General features: G+C 49.8%; 1 protein-coding gene across 2 annotated transcripts in view; it reads right to left on the bottom strand.

The window, feature by feature from the left end:
* Positions 1 to 1,480: 1,480 nt before the first annotated feature.
* The window catches only part of Bdh1 (3-hydroxybutyrate dehydrogenase, type 1), a 36,605-nt gene continuing 12,966 nt past the window's right edge, over positions 1,481 to 25,119 (bottom strand). For both annotated transcript variants that reach the window (NM_175177.4, NM_001122683.1), the window contains exons 2-7: positions 22,265 to 22,390; positions 13,718 to 13,790; positions 12,719 to 12,829; positions 10,417 to 10,558; positions 5,202 to 5,354; positions 1,481 to 3,757 (exon numbers count right to left, since the gene is read on the bottom strand). In NM_175177.4, the coding sequence (NP_780386.3) occupies positions 3,288 to 3,757; positions 5,202 to 5,354; positions 10,417 to 10,558; positions 12,719 to 12,829; positions 13,718 to 13,790; positions 22,265 to 22,347 (1,032 nt within the window). In that variant the 5' untranslated portion in view covers positions 22,348 to 22,390 and the 3' untranslated portion in view covers positions 1,481 to 3,287. The remainder of the gene's footprint in view (positions 3,758 to 5,201; positions 5,355 to 10,416; positions 10,559 to 12,718; positions 12,830 to 13,717; positions 13,791 to 22,264; positions 22,391 to 25,119) is intronic.

Raw genomic sequence — 25,119 nt, 5'->3', positions numbered from 1 at the left:
CTCTGGGCTGGAGGTGAGCTCAGGCTTGGCTAGTCAGCTCGGTCCCTCAGGTGATGAGAGACTTGGGAAAGCCTGTTTTCTTATCTGTAAAATAGATCTTGACCCCACCCTGCCTGCCTTCCTGCCTGCCAGCCGGCCAGGGCCGCCGGGAAGATCAGGTGAGAGGAGGCATAACTGGCTGGGTAACTCTGTCTGGCAGGGCACAGGAGTCTGGTTCTTACCTGGCTCCCAAGCTGGGAGAGCCGGCTTGCTCACCTGTCCAAAGGAGAGCACAGGGTTGAGATACAGGAAGTGAGCAGGCTTCACCTTGAGAGTCTCTAGAGTCCCTGCCATAGGGCGGGGTGGGCGGGGAGGGGTGGGGAGGGGGGCGGAGCCCTAGCAGCTTATGACAGGCAGGGTACCTGGTCACACAGCCTTGTGGCCTTGGTGTGGGATGCTAAGTTCAGCACATGTTGAGCTTCTAGAAGAGTCTTGCAAAACAAACAAACAAACAAACAAACAAACAAAAACAAAAAAACTTGTTTCCAGTCATCAAAGAATTGGTTCATGCTCGAGGCAGCAGGCCAGTGAACTCAGGGCCCAGCCTGAGCCGTACCCCACCCCCACCTCTACCTCCAGCCACCCTGCATTCCACCCCCTGCTCAAAGGTTTGCTTTCTCTCATCTTGCCTGTGGTACTGTGGCACCAACTGAGGCTCCAGGGTACAAACAAAGGTTTTGACAGGTGGGATGCAGTACACACTCCTAGATCCTCTCCCTACCTGAAAGGCCACAAGAAAGCAGTCAGTAAGACAAAGACTGCTAGGCTCCTGGCTATATTGGTCAGCTTGGCAGTTAGAACAACATGCCATCATAGAGGATTAAGCAACAACATACAAAAAACATGCTCACATAATTCTGGAGGCTGGACATTCTGCCCCCACCCACTGATGCTGGGTGAGTCACTTTCCTCTACTGGGCCTCAGTTATATGATCTATAAAATGGGAACAGCCTGTGATCTGCCCACCTCATCTGTTTCATAAAGATCAAAGGTAGTTCTGTGGACAAGCAGGCTGGTAGTTGCAGCAAGTGAGGGTAAGTGGGAGGTTTCAATTACCATTGAGATTATTTGGAAAGAAGGTACCCTGGACTTTTGTTTTCTGAGGCGGGGTCTTATCATGTAGCCCAGGCAATCTTGGAACTCACTATGCAGACCAGGCTGACCTTGAATTTACAGAGATCTCACTGCCTCTGCCTATGAAATTCTGGGATTAAACGAGTGTGCCACCACTTTTCAGTTACTAGAATAAAGACTAAAAATCAAGGCCAGCAAGATAGTCAACAACTAGCTGTAAATAAAATAAATCTTAACAGCCTGACTAGGCAGTCCTCGTTTACAGTTTAGTGCGAAGCAGGACTCAAGTATGTGTCACCTCCAGCCCCCTTCCGGTTCTCAGTGATGGATGGATGTACTGAGTGTAATTCCAAGCCACTCTGCGAGTGTTATGACCAATCTCTTTATTAAACACGGATACAAATTCTCCCAAGGTGTAAAATGCCACTGAAAGACGCCAGCAGGAGGCAGGCTCTGCAGTACAAATGCATCCCGCTGTCAGGTAAATTCGTGGACCCTGGGGCCCTGGCTCCCTCTCACCTTCCCTCTCAGGCCCTATCTACTTTGCTTTGAAGACAGGAGCTAGAACAGTGCACCTCTGTTTGTATCCAGAGGGGTTAAAAGCCCAAACCGGCAGGCTGAATTCGCTCTCTGTGGGACCCTCTTTGTCTCAGCACTGCCTGCACCCGCCTGTGGCTGTCCAGGTTCCTTTGCTTTCTCCTGGCGCTGGGCTTCAGTTTCAGGCTAGACACTGCCAGGAGTGTAGGATCGGTTTCCAAGGGGGTCTTTGCTCTTCTCTTTGTTCCCTGGCAGTGTCCAAGTAGGTGGTCAAACACTCTTGAAAAGACCCCAAGTTTGTGTGAACGAAAACGCCCGGGCCTGAGCAGGCTCCAGTTGAGGGGGCAGCGCGCCCTCTAGTGGCAGTCCTAGACTTTGCAACAAGATGCACAAAAGTGTAAAGCTGAGATGTGTGTAAAGCTGGCACTTAAATACCCGGCCCAAGACTTGCTGCCACCTGGAACGTGGTGGGATTTGGTTTGGATCCAAATACTGAGACCCTAGGAAACTTCAGGGACAAGCAGCCTTCAAATGCAAAAGTCCCTTGATTGAGAACACAGGCTCTCTAACTGTGTCTCAGTTTAATTAAAAAGAAGTTCCCAATACAAAGAAGAGGTGACCACCCTGAAGTCTATGGAGCAGGTGTGTGTGTGTGTGTGTGATGTGTGTGTGTGTGTGTGATGTGTGTGTGTGTGTGTGAGTGCATGCACACACGCACCCACATGTGGGAGCACCACATGAGCACACAAGACAACAGGCATCTAGACCCATTGCTGGGCAAGTGTCTCAGTGCCCAGCCTTGGCACCACTGGTCTGTTTGCAGCACCAAGCATAGCACCAATCCTGTCCTAGGCAAAACCAAGCTGCGCTCTTAGCCGGACAGCATCTTCACCCAGACCTAACTCGAATCTTTAATGAGAATGTCAAGATCTCAGCTGAAAAGTCTCTGGATTCCCCCACCTGGAGCCAGCAGAGAGTCACTGACTGCTGGCCACCAGTCACACAGAGCTACGGACGCACAGAGACATAGCACACAGTGACCTTTGGTGTGACTGGCTCAGGAGAAGGTACAGAGTTGGTCACAGGGTTACTGGACTGATGGGTTCAAGTGTCTGTGGGACACAAATGTGATTTGCCTTTGCCGTAACACTGGCGGGACTCCGTGGACACAATGAAAGAGGTGTCTCGTATGTCCTCTGCGATCTGCAAATTCTTTCATGCACACAAGAAAAAAAAATTCTGTTCTGTTTACTCATGAGACTTACATAAGGATCAAATGGGATACAGATTTCGAATGGATGTTTTGGCTGGAAAATGATTTTGGATTCTATTCCAATAACCTGCTTTTAATATAAAGATATTTCCCCACAAATCTTTATATAAAATCAACTCGAGATAGATAGAAGCACCATATTGGCCCTGAGGTTTAGGGCCACCCACCTGCGCCCTCCGCCCGCCCCCCCCCTAATTTGTGAAGGCCCAAACCATTCACCACATTGAACACGTAAGGTTAAAATAGGTCTTCCTAAGACAGTGGGTAATCCTCAACAGCTAATCAAAAGGTAAACTCCCTCCCCTCATCTTTCTCCCTCCCACCAGGTTCCCTGGCGGAGACCGAAGGGACCTCTTCAGCTCTTCAGTGTATGTAGATCTTGTCAGAGATGGCTCCAGGAAAATGGGTCATGATCTGCATCCGAAGCCACCAGTAGTAGTCCATGGGATGGTAGCGGGTATACGGGGTGGCGGCGGTCAAGGCGTGTGTGACAGCGTTGATGACAGAGGAAGTATCTGTGGAACCGCTGTTGCAGTAGGTTTCCATCTTGGCAATCTTTTCATCGAAGTACTTCCTGCCATAGTCCTTGCGGACGACCTCAGGCAGGTCATCCCACATCTTCTTGGCGATGGCCTGGATGCGCTCGGGGCTGTAGAGACTGGTGGCCGCTATGAAGTTGCCAGGTTCCACCACACTGACCTTGACACCCAGAGGGTGCATCTCATAGCGCAGGCAGTCCGAGAAAGCCTCGATCCCAAACTTGGTGATGCAGTATGGCGAGCGGGCGGGGTTGGCCATGCGGCCCAGCATGCTGCTGATGTTAACGACGCGACCTGTAGAAGACAGCAAGCGTCTCTTCAGATGGTATTGAGTGACATGGAGGCCTGGCAGGGATAGCTTTAAAAGCATCTGGAGTCTGGGGCCTCGGACCACCCAGCTAGTCAGTATTTCCAATCTTCCTCAAGGACTCTGCTGTGCCCAGCAGGACAGTGGACTAGGTAACACCCAACTAACTGATAACCAGCCAGAGCCTGCCCCGTGGTAATGCCATGGGGTAAAAACACAATGGAAGAGTGAGGGAGAGGGATGGCCATGTCTGTGTGGACCTGCAGGCTCACTTTAAGGGTCTGATGCTGGTCAGGGAGAAACACAAACCAACCACCACCCCCAACCCCCGACCCAGGGAGCTCAAACCTCAGCCTTCCCAGCCTGATACACACAGAAGTAATATGCAAAGCCAAGGTGGGTACTGACTGCTGGCAAGGGTCAGAAATACAGTCCAGGACAAGGCTGGCAAAAGGGAGCCTAGAACACTCCAGAAGAGAGGAGGACCCGGGTTGGTGGACTTTTCCCAATACCAGATCCAGAAAGAAGTGGGCTGTGGCATGAGCAGGGGGCAGAGTCTACAAAGATAATACTGAGGCTTAACGTGACCGTGGCATTGCCAGACACAGGCATACAGAAAATGGGGACTTCAAATGGGCTCTGTCACAGGGCTAACCTGGGAATAGAGGGACCCATCACAACTTCTGCATCGGGGGCAGTGAGGGTGGGGCAGATCCTACTCAGCCCAGGCTGACCTGAGACCAGCCTGCCTAAGGAGCGCCCCTAGGAAGGAACATGACGTCATGGAAAGGCTGAGCGTCCTTTTAAGGCTATGAGCTGCACCCTGCTCATTCCTGTGCTGCCAAGGCCTCGGGACAGCTCTGGGGATGTGGTCCCTCTTTTTCTCAACGGCTTGCTGTTCCAGGGAGAAAAATCAGATCTCGTTCTCTCTCTCTCTCTCTCTCTCTCTCTCTCTCTCTCTCTCTCTCCCTCCCTCCCTCTCTCTCTGGCTATGGAATGAATATGCTAACATTTGTTTAACATTACCCTGGATAGAAAAGCACGTAGACTCAGCTGGATCACAGATCACTGCTTCTCTGGAATCGGCTCTTTCAAGAGCGAGCCGCTACGATCCGTAAGCCCTGGGTGCACAGACCTTTGCCCAATCTCTTCTGTGTGTTTTTGAGACAGGATCTCACTACGTGGCTCAGACTGACCTTAACCTCAGGCTCTTCCTGCCTTAGCCTCCCGAGTGCTGGGTTTACAGATGCACACCACCGTGCCCAGCTCGTCTGCTCCGGTTCTGAAAGCTGCAGACCCCCTTTCCTACTTGGCTACTTATTCACCACGCCCACCACCATTCCCAAGCCCACCATGGCTCTGAGACTCACTACTATGGATGCTGGCAGGCACCAGGATGGGTGGGCAGGAAGATCTGTCTTCCTGACTTACCTTTGGCTCTTCGGAGAAGGGGAAGGAAGGATTTTGTGGTGCGCACGGTTCCCCAGAGGTTCACTTCAGCCACCTCCTTATATGTCTCCATGCTGGTGAACTCCACCTCCCCAAACGTTGAGATGCCTGCGTTGTTAACCAGGCCCCACATTCCTGGACAGGAGAGGACACAGCCAGTCACTGTGTGGGAAGTCGGGAGACAGACTTGGGAGCTGTGGCCCAAACGCCAGCCTGCCTCCCTCTTCTGTGATCTCTTCATCCCATTACCCCCTCCCAGCCTCTTACCCAGGGCTCTCAGGAAACATTTCTAGAGTCACCCAAGAATGAAAGGGGGGAGACCCCACATCTTGGCTGATGCCATGTCCCTTAGATGGAATATTCAGGCTTCGTGTCACTGATGCCTGAACCCATCAGTTCTCAGCCCTTGGCTGAGCCTTGTAGATCTCTGCCTGTGTCTTGCTTCCCTCCAACACTGTACTGGTTGGTTGTTGTCAAGTTGACACAAACCAACCAGTATCTGGTGATGTTGATTGAAAAATGTCTTCATAAGGCTCTTAGGCAAATCTATAGGGCATTTTCTATTTGGAAGGGCCCAGACCACCACGGATGATACAATGTCTTGCCAGGTGGTTCTGGGGCGAATAAGAAAAGAAATTGAGCAAGCCAGTAAGCAGCACTCCTCCATGGCTTCTGCTTCCGTTCTTGTCTCCAGGATCCTGCTTTGAGGTTCTACCCGGACTTCCTTCAGAGATGAACAGGGATGTGGAAGCTTACACGCCAAATAAACCCTTTCTTCCCAATGTGCTCTTAGTCATGGTGTTTATCACAGCAACAGAAAAGTAATGGAGACAGATTTTCCCTCTCCCTCACGTGACCTCAAGTCCGCAGCCTGCACCTAGTCACCAGTTAGCTAAAGTCCGCAGCCTGCACCTAGTCACCAGTTAGCTATTGTTTCTATCTGCCCTCTTGCCAGCAGCCAGGGAAACCTCAGGAATTTCCCAAGCTAGGCTCACAGAAGGCCACAAAACTCCAAGGTCACCCATTAGGTAATAGGCTCTGCTGCCAAGCCTTGTTCATAGTCAGGCCCCACCCCTCTCCACCTTGGGACTTTTAACAATTCTCTCTTCTCCCATGTCCCTCCTCTGAGCATACTGCTGTTTGCTGCTGTTCACATTTTTAAGGGCCCTTGACTCAGTAGCCTATTTGCCAGCATCTCTCTTCTTCCCCTCTCTGGAGGACTGTGTAAAGGTACAGGCTCTGAGGAGATGCGGAGATGCTATTTCTCATGGTCCAGTTGGCTGTTTTATAACAAAAGCAGCTAAGGGACAGCTGGCTTTTGTAGGCCCAGACAACATTGGTTCTGGAAAGTTCTTGGCGTTTATTTTGTCTGTTAACAGCAAGAGAAACCAAAGCTGTCAAGGGAAAAGACAGATTTAAGTCTCATCATTAAGTCAGAGGCAGAGCCCAACCTGAGCCAAGGGGTTATTAGGTCTTTTTTTCGGGGTTTGTTTTGAGTTCAGTTTTTGGGGTGTAAGAAGTGGATGGCTAGAGCCCCAGGGCACAGCAGGGTGCTGCCTCTTTGAGCTCCCCAGACTTTGATCTCCTAGGACTTTGTCTCCTGCCACTAAAAGCCCTGTGCTCCTTGCAGGGGCTTCAGACGTGATGCCTGCTTGTCACCTGTGAGAACGAGGCCCGGGCCTCGTTCTCTAGTGCATCATGGGAAGGAGTTTGTGTAACTGACAGAGTAATTGATCTCCAGTTGCTTTCCCAAGTTAAAGCTTGGTCAGCTGACCTCTGGAGCCTTCTCCTTCAATTATGGGGAATTAAGGGCATTTACGAAGAAAAGGAAGTTGTTGTTAACTAAGTGTTCAAAGAGTACCCTCCTCCTAGCAGCTAGCTGCCTGCTGGAGCTTCCTGCCCTCAGCTCAGGCTGAAAGCTGTGACCCTCAGGCACAGCACACAAAATCAGAAGCGACCGAGAAACTCCACAGCTCCCAGGTCTGTCTCCTGACCTCCCCGAGTCTTCCCTCCTGTTGCCTTAAGCCTCTCTAGCATCCATGGCTAACCCATCAACCCACGCAACCACAGCCCTCAGTCCTTCCTCCCCTCCTTATATGAAATGCAACCTCTCCCCGTGACCCAGCAACCGCCCTTCAACCCGGTCTGCATTAGGAAGTCAGTGTATGTGCGTTGGGTGGAGAATGACTACAAACATCTCCGCGTCCCAACGAGCCTTCTTTGAGCTGGGAGGTGGTGACACACATCAGTGTAGCCAGCCTGGTCTACAAACTGAGTTCTGGGTCAGCCAGGGATACACAGAGAAACCCTGTCTTGAAAACAACAACAACAACAACAACAACAACAACAACAACAGAGCCTTCTTTTAACCATCCTCTGTGCTCCTGCCTGTAGCTGGCCCTCTGAGACCATTCCCTGATCCTATCCTCTGAGACACGCCCCCCCCCCCCCCCGCCCCTCCTCCCCACCTCTATCCAGTCACACACCGTGGACTCCAACCTCCACCCACTGCTCACCATGTATTACTATGGCTTCCAAGAGGCCGCCATCTAAGCCCCGCCCCATCTCCTTTCTCTAGCTAGACATCACCCACTAATGCCCCACGGATATCAGCTTTCTCCTTGGTGTTGGTGGCACCCAGTATCCCCAGTGCCAACTTTACACTTTGTTCTACCCGCCTCCACCCCTAGCAGGCACACCCAGCGTCCTCTCCTCAGCCTGGCTCCCCTGAATGCTGCCACCGTTTCCTCTTCTGCTTCGTGTTTGTGGAATTTTCCCTCGGCTCTGTTTGACTCAGGTGGGGCAGTATCACACGACCTAAAATGCAAGTGTGCATGCTCTACCTAAAAGTAAAAGTTTTCTATCTGGCGCTGCTATCCAATAAGGATTAATTACGCATGACCTGGGAAAGTATGCGGCAAGATAGGTCTGCTGAGCTGACGAGTTGCGGGGATCTCTGGGGGGGGGGGGGACCGACCTAGTCGCTCTATGGAATCTTTAGCCAGCCGCTCTTCTAAACAAACTCCAACCGCACTCCTGCCGGCCTTGAAGGCAGCTGTTTTCCCAGAATGGCCTCAACCTTACCTCCGTGTCCAGACAACTCCCATGTACCCGTGGGGTGCATGGATCCACAACTCCTCCTACGGTCCCTTCCATCTGAGCTCCACGGTCCTAACTAACCCTAACCACAACTAACATGCTGAGCCCCCGCAGTGCATCTGCTCTGCTCTGTTAAAGGTATCACGTTCAGTCCTCCAACTCCTTCACTTCTCCTGATCCACTGTGTCACCCAGGGCTGGAATGACAGCTACCAGGTCCTGGAGTGGCACTTATGGATGTCACCTGACCCTCATAACTAACTCACACAGTAGATGCTAATCCAGGCCGTAGCTGAATGGGCTAGCTGAGGCTCAGAGTGGATAAGCCTGTGCTCCTGTCACCAGTAACCAGGTGAGGACGCGATTTGGACCCAGCTCTGAGGACAAGCCGTCACGCTTAGCCCCACAGTGTTGTCAGTTTCCTTTGCTTTGGCAAAGAACCAGTTCTGTTTCCTCCTGAATTAACTTGGGTCCTGGTTTACCCCTCCTGTGCTATCAGAGACGACCCCTCCAGGTCTCCCTGCCCCCATCTCTACTCTGCACCTGTAGCCAGGTGAAAGGGTGACAATCTATAGGCTGGTAATCCTCCCAGTGGGACCTAACCTGCTTTTTCTTGATGGGCCAGAAACGTCAACTACCCCTGTCAATTATTTAACAGATGCTCAGTGGGTCCACAACACACCGGCTGCTCCTGGAGAACACAGGGCCCCAGCATGGCCTCTAGGAGGGCAGGTGGTGCCACTGAACTGCTGAGGGGACACCAGAGTCAGACCCCTAAGGAACAAACAGCCTCTTTGTAGCTAGCCCTGTCACAAAGACCCTTCCCAGAGAAGGTAGCAATTTTCAGCCTGGCAATTTTGGTTAGCCATACCACACAGGTGCTGGTCGCCCGGCCCCTTCACTGGACCCCACCCTGCAGCTGTGCAGCTGAGGCTAGCCCCCCTTTTCCTGACCTACCAAGAAGCTCCAAGATCAACAACACAGACTGGCTCTTCCACAGGGCCTGCTGTGCGGCTCAGCTCCATGCGTCTGGGTTCCACTTAAGTGGTCCCCACACAGGCAGAACTGGGAGGACACAGGTGTTCGGGCCTCGGGGAGCCTCTGCAATGTTTGACCTTTTGGCCACCAGCTCACCTTTCTGTGCCTTTAGCTTGGAGGCACTCTACCCAACTCATGTGGGTCTGTCTCCATCCTCCCTGGGTCCTAACTGCTTGTATCCCCTCTGGACATCCCCCCACCCGCCCCATCTTCTCACCCCTCCCTCATCTTGCTCTTAACATTGAAGACACCAGCTATGGAAGCCAGACACCTCTTGCTTCTTCTTCATCTCTATATCCAAATCAAGCCAGTCAGCTTTGCTCTCCCAGCACCACTAGCGAGCTCTGCCTACCGCCAGGTTCAGGGCGTACCACCCACATTCTCCTTTAACCCACCTTTCCCCACTCCAGTGCAGCCTTCAGAAGGAGCTTCATGAATCCAACCAGGCCTCAGGGCAGACCCTTTATTCTCCAGCATCTTCCACAAAGCAGACAGTCTCCTGCCTCATTGGCTCCCACCACCAAATCAACCATTTGCCACACTCCAGCACTTTCTGTCATTGCTCAAAGTCTGCCCTTCTTCCAACCTGTCCTTCCTAGCTCTCTGCCACCCTACCATCCCTGCCATACCCGGCACTGAACTCAGGCCCGTCCCCTGCCACTCAGTCCCTGACCATGCCCTGCTCTGGGATGGTTGAAATCAATCCACTTACTGAACTGTAAGGTCCTCAGGGACAGAGAGTGCCTCAGCTGTCCTTATTGTCCCCACCAGTGCCCAGTGCCTGGCCCAGAGTGGGCATTCAACGAGCATTAGATGAACTGGACTGAACCAGTATGTCCATCTGTCACTCCACAGATTTCAGACTTGCCCCTGGCCATATTTTACTGCCCTACTGCACAGACATGATTAACTTAATCCACTTCCTCTCACTGAGCAGGAGGAAGAGTTTAACAATAATGAAAGGAGCCTTTTGCCAGGTTGCCAGCAAATGGAGGGCAGCGTTGAGCAGGAGCCATAGAATAGGCTCACAGATGAAGCCCGCAGTCTCCCGGTGCCCTTACCCTTCTCAGGATCTTTCAGGCCGGAGCGGATCGTCTCCACCGCCTTCTCCACCTCTTCACTGTTGCAGACATTGAGCTGGATGGTTCTCAGTCGGTCACTCTTCAAGCTGTCCAGTTCCTTGACCCCAGCATCACCTTTGTCCTGGGGGAGACAGGGCTGAAGTCACCTCTGTCTGTCCCTCCCTGGGGCAGGCTCTGGATTTAGGACCCAGCCCAGATAGGGACTGACTCCAGTCGCTTGCAAGGCTTGCACTGACGCACGCATGTGGTGTTCACAGTCACATATTCAAAATAGCCATAAGCCAACCAGTTTTTAAATAAATATCCTGAATGTAAGGTTATTTTTACTTTTATGCAAGGTTGTAAAATGTAGTTTGGGGCTGGAAAGACAGCTAAGAAGTTAAACATGCTTGCTCCTCCCGCAGAGGACTTGAGTTCAGTTCCTATCACCTACATCGTGGCTCATAACTATTTCTATAGCCCCAGTTCCAGGGGATCTGACACCCTCTTCTGGCCTCTGGAGGCACCAGGCACACATGTGATATACATATATGCAGGCAAAACATTCATACACATAAAAAAATTAAAACTAAATATTTTACTTAGTTTATCTAGGGTGCAAATGAGCAAAGTACTGCCGTATATCCATATGATCAGTAATAATCTGCAGAAAAATGAGCTATGACACAATACTGCAATATAGAGAACCCTCAAAAACAGGCTAAGGCCAGATGTGGTAGGGCACGCCTTAATCCCAGCACTTGGAAGGCTGACAAATGGATTTCTGTGAGTTCCAGGCCAGCCAGAGCTACACAGTGTGAGACTCTGTCTAAAAACAAACATTGTGCTATGTGAAAGACAGAGTAAGAAGTCCTAGCATCCCTGAGTCTAATGTGAGCAACGTCCAGAGAAGGCTAGTTTAGGGGGGTGGAAGTGGCTGCCCAGGGCTGGAGGTGTGTGTGTGTGTGTGTGTGTGTGTGCGTGCGTGCACGTGTGTATGTGTGTGTGTATGTGTGTGAGTGTGTGTGTGTGTGTGTGTGAGTGTGTGTGTATATGTGTGTGTGTATGTGTGTGTGTATGTGTGTGTGTGTGTGTTGGGGGAGGGAGGAATAACTGAAAAGAACCAAAAGAGAAAACTGAGCCAAGGAAAGGCTCTCAAAGTAAACAGTAGAGGTTGTGGAAGTCTCTGACCTGGGCACAGTCCCCTAGTCACATGCAATTTCATGCCCTAGTACTTTCTCCATGTACCCTAAATGCCACTAGATGTCCCAAGGCAGCTAGCTCTACACTTCTCCAGCTATGCGTGGGCTGTCCCTTCTGTCTGTCAGGTCATCTCTCCCAGTCTCCATCTATGACAGCATAATTCAGTCCACAGCTCTGAACGAATGTGGCCTCCCTGTCAAGTCAAAGCCAGTATCTTCTCTGCACTCCCCCTGAGCATCCTTGAATATGCTTGCGAGTGATTTCGTTCCAGTTCTTCGGCTGTGTCTATGCATAGTGTCCTCTTACCCCTGGGGGACAAAGAGCTTCCTGGGTGTGCTGGCTAGTTTTAAGTCAACTTATCTCAAGCTAGAATGACAGGAGGGAATCCAAACTAAGAAAATGTCTCCAAAAGATCAAGTTGTAGGTAAGCTTATAGGGCTGGCTGGATGGATGGATGGGTGGATGGGTGGATGGGTGGATGGATTGATATGGGAAGGCCCACCCATCAGGAGTGATACCACCCCTGGGCTGGTGGCCCTGGGTTCTATAAAAAACAATCAGGCTGAGCAAGCCAGTAAGCAGCACCCCTCCATGGCCTCTGCATCAGTATCTGCCTCCAGGCTCCTGCCCTGTTTCCAGCTTTCTACAGAGAACTGTGATACAGAAATGTAGGTAAAATAAATGCTTTGTTCCATAGCTTGCTTTTGGTCACAGTTTTTGTCACAGAAATGGTAACCCTAAGACACTGGATCTTGGACCAGTCTTATTCCATAGCATCTAGCAAAATGCCAGGCCTATCAATATTATTTGACAAGTGAATAAGTGGCAGAGGAATGGATGGATGGGCGTGGGGACTGGTAGAGGGCTGGGTGGCTGGCTGGCTGGCTGGCTGGCTGGGTGGGTGGGTGGCTGGCTGGGTGGGTGGGTAGGTGGGTGGGTGCATGCATGCATGTAGCAAACAGCTACATAGAGCAAATGAGACTGAAGTGGGAAAAGTATAGGCTGTTTTAACAAGAGAGAGAGAGATTGAGAGAGAGAGAGAGAGAGAGAGAGAGAGAGAGACTGCTTGAACAGGGTAAAAAAAACGGCCCAGCCTTACCTTCATCAAACAGCCAGCAAATACAAGGAAGCCTTTTGAGTGCAGATGCTTGGCCAGTGAGAACCCAAATCCAGAGTCACAGCCTGTGATCAGGATAGCTTTGCCACTAGCCTGTTTTAGAGGGTTAGACTCACATTAGCAACCCAGGATCCTTCAGTAGGGTAGGCAGCCCCTCTCCCCCAGCCCTCTAGGCCAAGCCTCATCCTCCTAGCTGGCTCTCACAGTCTAGAGAACCACAAGTACCAAGGTACACTGAGACTCAGAATCAGGAGTCCAGGCTCCAACCTAGAGTCTGCTACCAACAAGACTGGTGGGAACTGACTCCTGCTCTCGGATCTACAGTCACCACGATGCTTGCTGTCCTTGTCATCTTCATCAAAGCGAGGTTCATGCAGCCTACTTCCTGAGTGCAAGGTGCTCTGCTCATCCCACCCCCACCCCAAACCATCCGTGGTTCTCAGCCTTCCTAACACTGTGACCCTTTAATACAGCACCTTGTGTTGAGGTGATCCCCAACCATAAAACTATGTTATGAAGTTACTGCTTATAACTATAATTTGTGACTGTTATGAATCATAATGTAAATCTCTGTGTTTTCTGATGGTCTTAGGTGACCCCTGTGAAAGGGTTGGTCATTTAACCCTGTCCCTCAAAGGGGTCATGACCCACAGGTTGAGAACCACTGCTATAAGAGTGTGATTATTTCATGTCACCAGTGAGGAAACAAGAGATGCTTTTGAAATGCCCAGTGCAGTTAATGATAGGGCTGGAACCCAGATGGGACTGAGAGATCCCAGAGCCTCACTCTAAACCCCTAGCTCTCGGCTTCCCAGTAGGCATCTTACAAGCTCCCTGGCTAGGAGGAATAGATTATGGCATTACTGCTCCCCTGTGCATGGGGAGAGGGTCTCCCCACGGATGGGGGCGCCTCAAAGAAGGGTTAAGGAGAATGTGGGTCACAATGTCCTGACAGCTCCCAGGGAGCTGGCTGCCACTCACCGCATCTGCCTGACTGGCGTAGGTCCGACGGGTGTCAGGGCTGAAGGATGCTGGATAAAACAACAGTGTGTGTCTGTAAGAAAACAGGAAACCATGAATGCAAGGCCCTCATCCCTCCTCAGACCCCACTCCTGGGCAGAAATACTGTGGAATGCCTTCAACCGCCATCTAGGCTAAGGTAGCTCTGACTTTCTCCCCACCCTGGGGACTGCTCCTGCTGCATATAGACCTCTCCCCGATTCCACCTCAAGCCGGGCAGGCCACCAGCCATTACAGCAGCCATCTCTGACATTCCTGAGAAGAAAGCCAACCCAAAGGCTACTTTTTTCTAGAGGCTGTGCCAAAACTTGACTGGCTCATGGCCTGCTCCAGAAATGTTCACTCTCTGCTTTCCAGGGTGCACAGATGGTCAGCGCTCCAGGGTAATCAAAGTGTGCATACGCTTTCAGAAAACAGCCTTCTGCAGGCTGCTGAGAGGGCTTAGCCCGTAAAGGTGATTGCTGTCAAGCCGGACAGCCTGAGATTCATCACCAGAACTCCGGGGATGCTAGGAGAGAGCACTGATTCCTGCAGGTTGTCCTCTGACCTCCACATGTATACACAGACACACACACACACACACACAGACACACACACACATACAAAGCAAAGCCTCCTGCAATTTCAGTGTTTTAATTCTCCCTAAGCTCAATGCTGCTTCCCCATAATTGTTTTTAAGCATTGTATTTGGGAATAATTACAGATGTACATACTGTTAAGAAAAAATGCATAGGGGCTGGAGAGATGGCTCAGTGGTTAAGAGCACTGATTGCTCTTTCAGAGGTCCTGAGTTCAATTCCCAGCAACTACAAGGTGGCTCACAACCATCCCTAATGGGATCTGATGCCCTCTTCTGGTGTGTCTGAAGGTGGTGATACTGTATCATTGTATACATAAAATAAGTAAATGAAGGAGGAGGAGGAAGAAGAGGAGGAGGAGGAGGAGGAGGAGGAGGAGGAGGAGGAGGAGGAGGAGAAGGAGAAGGAGAAGGAGAAGGAGAAGAAGAAGAAGAAGAAGAAGAAGAAGAAGAAGAAGAAGAAGAAGAAGAAGAAGAAGAAGAAGAAGAAGAAGAAGAAGAAATAATAATGCATAGAGTAGAATGAAGGCAGGCTTGTAATCACAGCTACTTGGGAAGATGGATCAGGAGGACCACAAGTTCAAGGCCATCCTTGGCAACTTGGTGAGACCATACCTTATTATAAAACGTAAAAATGGGGCTGCAGATACAGTTCAGTGGTCACATGCTTTCCTATTGACGACAAAAACCTAGGTTCAATCCCCTAGAGAGAGGAATGGGAGAGAAAAGGGAGAGAGGAGAGGGGAGGGATGGTGAGAGGGAAGAGAAAAGGAAAGAAAAGCAAGTAAGCAAAGAGATGTTGGGTACTACTTGCCCGATGTCCATTCATGGTAGCATTGCACAGTGTGCAGCATCATAGTCAGGATACTGACAAAGATTCAGCAACAATGCAGAACTTCTTGCGTCTTTCTCTTTACCCTTTTTAGAGCTACACACACACACACACACACACACAGTTTAATCTGTTCTCTACCACTACAACTACCACTTCAACAATGTAAAGCCAAACATGGCAGCTTAATCTGTAATCCCAGTACTCAGGGGGCTGATGCAAGAAGACAACTGGAAGTTCTAAGCCAGCCTGGGCCACAAAGTAAAATTCTGTCTCAAAAACCACAAAACAGTGGGGACAAAGTAAATGCTATAAAATGGATCATACAGTGCATAGCCGGCCGATCTGGCTTTCTACACTCAGCTTGGCTCTCTGGAAACCCATCCAAACCGTTGGATACAAGCTTTCCTTTTTTGTGTTTAAGTCACCCTCTCTAACTTGGGCTATTGTATAACTGTTTACTTGCTGAAGGTCATCTGGGTTGTTTCCAGTTTGGATTTATTATGAATAAAGCCGCTATGAAGATTTCTGAGCAGGATCTTGTATAAACATATTTCTCTTGGATAAACTCCCAGGGATGCAAGCATTGGGTCATATGGTAGGTGCATACTTTGTTTCTAAAGAAACTGGGGAGCTATTTGCAGCTCTAGAGTAACAGAAGCATGCCACATTTCCAGCAGAGGACCCAGCGCCGCCACACACTTCCCAGAATTTGATGGCATCACTACTTTTAGTAGTGTGAGGGCATCGGATCCCCTGGAACTGGAGTTACGGTTGTGAGCTGCCATGTGGGTGCTGGGAATTGAACCCTGGTCCTTTGGAAGAACAGCCAGTGTTCTTAACCACTGAGCCAATTCTCCAGCCCCCTCCTCTTAAAATTTTTATTTATTTGTTATTACAGATTTTTCAGACAGAGTCTCATGTAGGCCAGGGTAGCATGAACTTTTTACAGAGAGCAAACTGACTCAAACTGCCCAGCAGCCTCCTGTCTCAGCATCCCAAGCCATGCGATTACAGGCGTATGGTTTCATGCCTGGCCACTGCTGTTTTATTTTAGCCATGTTGAAAATCATGCATGACTATCTCGTCATGGTTTGACTTTTCAATTCTCTAGTAGCTAATGATGTTTACCTACCACCTGTCTCAGGTCAGACGGCTGGTAAATACCACAGTGGGCGTGAATGATTAAGCAACACGGTGGTTCAGGAAGGGGGAAAGCTAACAGCTCTGCAAGCTGGGAGCTCAACTTCAAGGTGGTGATGGGGGCGGGGGCCTACTTCCTGGGCTGACATTTTTGCTGTGACTTTACTTAGCAGGAGGGGATGGTGGGGGTGTTTTAGACCTCTGTCACAAAGCCCCTAACCCACTGATGAAGGTGGCTTCATGACCTAACACCTCCTAAGACCTTCTCACACCAGCTGGTATGGCTGCTTTGAACTGTCAACTTGGCAGAATTTGGAGGCGGCTCCGTCTGTGAGGACACTTCCAGAAAGGATTCGCTTAGGGTAGGAGAGCTACCTCCACTGGCTGCAATATCTAAGGAAGGGCTCATATTCAAAGAAGCCTGACGGAAAAGCTGCTCTCCTACTCATGATTCTTCCTGAGCTGTGCACACTACGGCTAACCGACTCCAGCTCCCTCTGCCTTCCAGTGATGATCCCGGGATCTTCCAGCCCCCCCAACCCAACCCCCACCAGCACTGGTTTGAAACTTCGGAGCAGTTGCTGGGGCCTCTGGCTCTCTGGTGTGTACACAGGCATTGTCCAGACTGGCCAGCCTCTACTGTGTAAGCCAATCTAATGCATCCCTTTAAAAGTCCTCCTTCGGGCTGGTGAGATGGCTCAGTGGTTAAGAGCACCAACTGCTCTTCTGAAGGTCCTGAGTTCAAATCCCAGCAACTACATTGTGACTCACAACCATCCGTAACAAGATCTGACGCCCTCTTCTGGAGTGTCTGAAGACAGCTACAGTGTACTCATATATAATAAAATAAAATAAAATTTTTAAAAAAGTCCCCCTTCCCTACTCCTCTAGAACCACAATCCACCAGCGCCGAGGGGAGCAGGATTTCGGCGTATGCCTTTGGAGGTCACACAAGCGTTCAGACCACAGCCCAGGGGATACACATCCCGAGTTTGTCCACGCTCTGTGCGGACTCTTCTTTCACTGATGAATTTTGAACATATTTTAGATGCTTTAGGAGGTTTTCCAACCCATGAAGCCTAAAATCTTTTCTGCTCATCTATAACACACCCCCCCTATGTTTTTTCCAACATAATGTTTTTATTGATTCTTTGGGAATTTCACACTGTGCACCCTGACCATACTCACTTCCCAATCCTTCCATGTCTGCCCCCACCCTTGTGACCTGCCCCCCAAAATAAAATTAAAATTAAAATTAAAATTAAAATTAAAAAGCAAAGCAAAATAAACAGACCTAAGTCCGGTTTATGTTATCTATATACTCAGTGGAGCTTGATTAAACTCTTCAGTGTCCTGTCCGGACTGTGGTGGCACTGGGCTCTACCATTATCACCTGTCAGTGACACAGTTTTATGTTTCCAGAGAACTCACAGCCCCATACCCTCTGCACCCAACCTGGAGAGGCAGAGCGCTGCAGAGGGCTGATTCTGCCCGCCCCTGTCCAGCACGGGACAGCTTCAGCTGGCACGAGTGTCCTGCTGGGCTCTGCCTGGCTGTCTGTCCCCTCTCACCACTGCCAGACATGCCTCCTCTGCTCCGATTTCAACGCTCTCAGTCTTGCTAGGCTTCCCACGCCTGTGCGAGATCCTGGGCCTGGGGCTGCTTCTCGGGTGAGGAGCAGTCCTTGCTCATGACCATTTAAAGCAGACTCCCCAGGGGGAGGCAGATGGAAGCACAGCTATTCTGTGACAAGGGCCTGTGGCAGACACCACTGCTGATCTGAACACTTGCATCCAGAAACCCTAGGCCACATAGGAAAGGCTTCCAGGATGATGGAGGTGTCCATTCTAGCCTTTGCCCTTTCGTACACCAGGCTTCTATCTGTGTTATTGCCCTCACCATGAGTGTCGATCGGTATCCAGTAACTGAACTGGTTCCCACCAAAGGAGCCACAAGTGAAGTGGGCTCAGTCTAGTTAAGATTGGGTTAGAAGACTGACCCAAGTGCAGCTTGGGAGAAGCATAGTCTCGCAATGGCCTCTAGGGGAAAACATTCAGTAAGAATCTCCAGTGTCACCCAGCTGCCAAGAAGGGGTGTTCAAACCCAGGGTGGGCAGCTGAAAACACCAGCACCCCCTCCTATACGGCCGGACCAGAGCCTTAAGCTGTTCTGCTTTCGACCTGCCTGGGCAGATCACTAGTGCAGGTATAGGTGGAGTGTCCTGGGTGGGAACACATCAGGACACCATCTTCTGGAGGCACCAGTGTCTTCTGGCACAGCCAGATTCTCCTAAACACAAAGGCTACCAGGGCCATTAAGTGGAGCAGATTGCCAATTGTCGTGGCGAAGCCATAGCCAGCCACTCCTTGGGACGTCTTCATCTGCGTGTGTCCTGTGAGACTACTCTGAGGCCGGTGACCAGCAGTGGCTGTGCTGCCGAGGCATTTCACAAGGGAAGGTCACTTAGGAGGAGCCGGGTAGATGGAACAAAGGTGACAAGGAGATGGGTACTAGATGGCATGGCCTCCAAAGAGAGATGTGACTGTGACTATAGAGATAGACACAGGAACAAAGGGTGCCATTTACAGGAGAATCATTTCCACTCACTATAAAGAAAGACTGTATAGAGAGCTGTCCAAAGACACAAGACTTCCCATCAATGGACACATTCACATGCATCAAGCCTTGGCTGGAAGACGCTGGTCAAGGTTGCTAGAGCAGCAAGATTCACCCTCAGGGATGACTGGAGCATGAAGCCCTGGGCAATGGAGACTTTAGCAAACTGATCAGGCCAAAGATTTTCCCTACAGATCTTAGCACAGGTTACTCTTACACGCGTTCACGGCCGGCCAGGAAGAACGCAGCAAACCGGAATCTTCTGCGGCAAAACTTTATTGCTTACATCTTCAGGAGCAAGAGTGCAAGAGAGCAAGAGCTCTATTGCTTACATCTTTAGGAGCCAGAGCGCAAGAGAGAGCAAGAGTGCAAGAGCAAAAGCAAGAGAGAGAATGGCGAAACCCCGTCCCTTTTTAAGGAGAATTATTCTCCGCCTAGGACGTATTACTCCCTGATTGGCTGCAGCCCATCGGCCGAGTTGTCGTCAAGGGGAAGGCAGAGCACATGGGGTGGAAAACTACCCTTGGCACATGCGCAGATTATTTGTTTACCACTTAGAACACAGGATGTCAGCGCCATCTTGCAACGGCGAATGTGAGGGCGGCTTCCCACAGCACAGGTTACCCCTTGTGCCAGCCTCTCTTCACACCTGCTGTCCCTCTCAGTCTTTACTGATTACATGTCCCCACTACCCTAGGGACATTTAATTCATTCTGGCTTAGCTGATACCCCCCAACACACACACACACACACACACACACACACACACACACACACACTGTGCCCCCTGCACTAACCAGGTAGCTCTCCATCTAGCCACACAGTGTTCCTATAGCAGGTTTCTTTCCCTCAAATGAGCCAGAAATCAACTAATGCCCCACTTCCCTTTAAGGACAAATCTTTGGTAGAAGTATTTTAATTTCCTTTTTTTTTTTTTTTTTTTTTTTTGGTTTTTGGAGACAGGGTTTCTCTGTGTAGCCCTGGCTATCCTGGAACTCACTCTGTAGTCCCAGCTGCCTCAGTTTCCAAAGAGCTGGGATTAAAGGCGTGTGCCTATACTGCCCAGCTGTGGTTATTTTCCTTGTAAGAACATCTCAGAAATCTTTAAAAGCCACTTTGGAGACAGAATTTTCTGTTTTTCTATTTGTATGAATGCCTACATATATGTATGTGCACCATTTGTGTATGCAGTGCCTTCAGAGGCCAATAGAGGGCATCAGATCCCCTCCAACTGGAGGTAGACCCCTGGGAACATCTGGGTTCTCTGGGAGAGGAGCCAGTTCTCTTAATCACTGAGCCATTTCTCTAGGTCCAGGTCTTCCTGTTTTTATGAATCACTTGCTTTAAGAAATAAAGGTGGGTAGTTTCACTATATCCCTTAGCAAGGCACCAGTACAGCTTGGACACTCTGCCGGCCAGTGAGCTCTATAGATTCTAGAGTGAGAGAGGACAAGAGGGAAGAGCCACAGGACAGAAAGTGCTGGGTCCCTGGTGCCTAAGGGATGGGGTGTTCTGCCCTGCTGGGAACTGGACATCTAAAGACAAGAAGGTCGAGAAGCCTGCGGTACAAGTCATTTTCCCTGGCAGCAGGCAAGGTCTGCAGAGGGTGCACAGCTCTTCCTGAATGCACGGTGCTTACACTGAAGATGAAGGGGAATTCTCCCTGATCAAGGGTTGTACTTATGTGCAACAAAGCAGAAACTATGCCAAGTCCTATCAGCAAGCTGGACAAAGGCAGTGTGATGTAAGAAGAGCAATTTGTGCCCATGACGCCTGTAGCATGGTTCCCGCCAAATTCCCAGGCAACCTTCCTGGTTAAGCCTCTGGACATGGAACTCCTGATGTTGTAACTTTCAAGGATTTGAACAAATAAAAAATAAGTATGGATGGATTAAAAAGAAAAAGGCAGAAAGTCACTGCTTTCCAAAACCCTTCAGCATCCAGGAATCTTGTCTCCTGCGTGCAATGGACAGTGCTCCACATGAAGGCACAGTTTAAATCCCTCACGTGGCAATGGTGGAGAACCGGAGTGTGATTTCCAGCCAAGCCTTTTGCTCTGGAGCCCATACAAATGGGTTTTAGCAAATGCTGAGGGAGTTTACAGTGTATGTTCTAAAGACATATATTAGCATAGAAAACATCCATTTTCTTGCTACAGGGATTTAGCATACAACTAGATGTTCTGTTTCATGTCCCTCAAATATAACCAGAAGTATACCTTACTTTGTAGCAGCAGAACCCACAGAATTCCCCCCTCCCTGCCCCGAATAGGCAAGATCTACTGACTGTGGTTATACACATACCTACACCCAACACTTACAGACTAAAGTAGGAGGACCCTTGAACCAAGGAGTTGGAAAACGGCCTGAGCAACATTGTAAAATGGTGTCTCCAAAATACCAAAGGTCCGTGTGTTTAGTCTGAACTTCATTGATAATCCTTCTAAGTCATAGCAGTTAGGATGTCAGGGCATTTACTTAAGAGTGTGAATGGAAAAAGACCAAGGAAATGAGCCACACAGACACTGGTGACGAGAAGGGCACACCTTGATCCTGCAAACTCCTTGCCTACGTGCTAATCTGTATGTTACCACCATGGCACACACACAGACCCCACACCAGGAGACTCTTCAGAATAGCTGACGAGTAGCCCTCCAGGGTCAAGACTGTGACTAAAGGTGATAAAGGAGGAGTTGTTGCTGATGGGAAGAGACTAAGGGTGCAATGGGGGTGGCTGGGGCTACACTGTGTGCTGTGTGGCAAACAGGCCCATGGGGCCTTTGGTGGAGGCTGGGTGAGGTCTGCAGCCTGGTTATCAGCATCAAATGTGTGGCAATGTCTTTATGTTCTTGATCACAATGTGATTTGATACGGTGCGAATGGCTAAGGTCGTTGAGTGAGGAGGACCTATGTGTTGTTTTTGCAAGTTTTATATGATTCTAAGAGAATTTCAAAGCCAGGCGGTGGTGGCGCACTCCTTTAATCCCAGCATTTGAGAGGCAGAGGCAGAGGCAGAGGCAGGCAGATCTCTGAGTTTGAGGCCAGCCTGGTCTACAGAGTGATTTCTAGGACAGTCAGGGCTACACAGAGAAACCCTGTCTCGAAAAAACAAAAACATTTTTTTTTTCAGATAAATAGGAAAAGGGTTAATTTTCTCAGTCACTAGTAACCATGTGTACACTAGGAAAGTGCTCTATCCCTGAGATACAGCCCCAGAGCGGACAATACTCCTATTTGCCCCGTGAGCCACGGGAAGTCCTGTCTCCTGAGCACTGAGGTCTGGCAGGTAGTGAAGATGTTTAGGGTGGTCTTCAAGGCCAACCCTCCCTTTGGTTGCTTACCTTGTCCCATTTTCTCTGTCACGGACACTTAGGGCTTTTCCTGGGAGCTGTGACAGGGGTCTGGAGAGACGGGCAGCTAGCATCGTGGCACCAAGTTGTAAGACGCTCTGCTTCCTTCTGGTGGCTCTGAAACACAAAACGCATGCTCAGCGCCTTCCACTTGGGAGTTTTAGTCAAGAACAGCCATTTTCTTCTTCAAGTTATTCAAGTTAACCAACTAGGCCCAGCTCGAGGTACACCCTCATGGGATGGAAAATCGGGACACAAGGTGTACCAACAGCTCTCAGGGCAACCATGAATGAGGTGTCACCTAAAAGTGACAGGCAACATTGAATTAGGCCAGTGATCCTCAAACCCAGCCACCGTGGGCTGACTTGGGGACATAACCAGGGGAAAGGCCTACCTAGCTTTGCGACATCATCTGTAAAGCTCAAGAACTGTACGGCTGAGTTTTCAAAGTCATAAAACCATAATGCTTTCAGGACGTTCGTGTTGGCCCACATTTGTAGCTGTCCTTGGCTGTATGTGACCTACAGGCCACAGGTCTGACACACCCGGTGGGGAGTCCTTTGAGAACATCACGTAATCATTTTACAATCTCTTAACCACTGAGCTGAGGTGGGCGGGGCCGGGGTTTCTTGCTCTGTGACTGCTGTTCCTGCATCCAGGTTCCTGATATCGATCACAACATCCATCTGAGGTGACCAGGACACTGGCCTTCACTCACAGCATAACCCCATCCTCTGCTGATTGCGTTTGCAGCCCCATGCTGAACACCACTGGCTCAGTGCACCACTCCCTCTCACCCCAGCCAACTTAAGGCTATGAGACTGAATTAGTCAGAAACCCCTAGACTCTAGCGCCTAGAACAAAGAGTCTGGAACTACAGATGAGGGCAGAGACTCTTCACATTATGACATTTAAAACATTAAAACATTAAACACACACACACACTCCCCAGGTAGGGTAGTCCACGCTTGCAATCCCAGCACGTGGGTGGCTGAGGCAGAAGAGTTGCAAGTTGGAAGTCAGCCTAGACTACTATACAGCAAGTTCCTCAGCAGCCTGGACTATAAGACTCTGCAAACAACAACAAACTCCTTGTCTTAGTCAGGGTTTCTATTCGTGCACAAACATCATGACCAAGAAGCAAGTTGGGGAGGAAAGGGTTTATTCAGCTTACACTTCCATACTGCTGTTCATCACCAAAGGAAGTCAGGACTGGAACTCAAGCAGGTCAGGAAGCAGGAGCTGATGCAGAGGCCATGGAGGAATGTTCTTTACTGGCTTGCCTCTCCTGGCTTGCTCAGCCTGCTCTCTTATAGAACCCAAGACTGCCAGCCCAGAGATGGTCCCACCCATAAGGGGCCTTTCCCCCTTGATCACTAATTGAGAAAATGCCTTACAGTTGGATCTCATGGAGGCATTTCCTCAACTGAAGCTCCTTTCTCTGTGATAACTCCAGCTGTGTCAAGTTGACACTAAACTTGCCAGTACACTCCCCAAAGCAAAACAATAACAGTAACAAAACCTGCACACAATGAGAAAACAAAGACCACACATCCAACCACTCATTTTTCCTCATCTAAAGTTAAACTGAAGTACTTCATACATCACTCGGTGCCACCTAAGGTCCCACTCGGCCCCAGGGTGATTAATGTCACAGCTACAAATCAAACCCAGACAAGACTGGTAATGAGATGGCTGACTAATCAGCCAAACCACTGCTCGTCACAGGAGGGAGCACCGGGATTTACCTCCTGTAACCTGAAAACGAAGAGAAGCGGAGGTCTCCTCGCTTGTGTTATGTCTCCATTAGTGACGCTGGTCAGCTTGTATGCTGGCAGCTCCCTTGTTAACAGTGACACCTTCTGGCTGAAGGCCTAGGAGGGGCCAGTGGGATCTTATCCTACATCTATGAATGCTGGAAGCAAAGCATGAGCCACCACACCTGGTACACAGACTTCTAAAGCCACCAAGGTGCTTTAGAGCCTCGATGCTCCATCCGGATGACATTATCAAATCTCCTGTAATCACTTCCCAAAGTTCCCTCCTCTGCAGGTGAAAAATAGTTCCCTTAGGATCTGAGGAGGTGGCTCAGTGGTTAAAACTACCAGCTGCTCTTTCAGAGGACCCAGGTTTGATTCCCAGCACTCACAGGGCAGTCACAACCGTCTTGAACTCCAGTTCCAAAGAATCCAACACCCTCTCCTAACCCCTTCAGGCACCACGCATGGGTGTGGTGCAAAGACATGCACAAAGGCAAAACACTCACTCATAAAGTAAAAAGTTAAATAAAAATTTACGGGCTGGTGAGATGGCTCAGTGGGTAAGAGCACCCGACTGCTCTTCCGAAGGTCCAGAGTTCAAATCCCAGCAACCACATGGTGGCTCACAACCATCTGTAACAAGATCTGATGCCCTCTTCTGGAGTGTCTGAAGACAACTACAGTGTACTTACATATAATAAATAAATAAATCTTTAAAAAAAATTTACTAATTTCCATAGTGAGAGAGGACAGTCAGTTAAACCTACCCCCTTTCAAACTTCAAACCGGGATTTAAGGCTCAAACCGTACCTAGCTCATGGCAGCCTGAGACTAGTCAACAAGCCAGCCCGGACAGTGCTCACCAAAGGAGGCAGGCAGCGGTGTTTAGCTGTTGAATTCCCGAACAGGCAGACAGGACCCCTTAGACTTGTGTTCTTTCTTTCTCTTCTTGAACTTGGACTTCATCTCTTTTGTACTCTTGCTCCTGTGAGCCACTCCCATTCCAGACCCCCTCTTGTGTTTGTTTTGTTTTTTGAGACAAGGTTTCTCTGTCTGTAATCCAGGCTGTCCTGGAACTCACTCTGT

The sequence above is a fragment of the Mus musculus genome, chromosome 16 (assembly GCF_000001635.26).
Source record: "Mus musculus strain C57BL/6J chromosome 16, GRCm38.p6 C57BL/6J".
Classification (NCBI taxonomy): Eukaryota; Metazoa; Chordata; class Mammalia; order Rodentia; family Muridae; genus Mus; species Mus musculus.
This window is presented reverse-complemented; position numbering and strand designations above follow the sequence as displayed.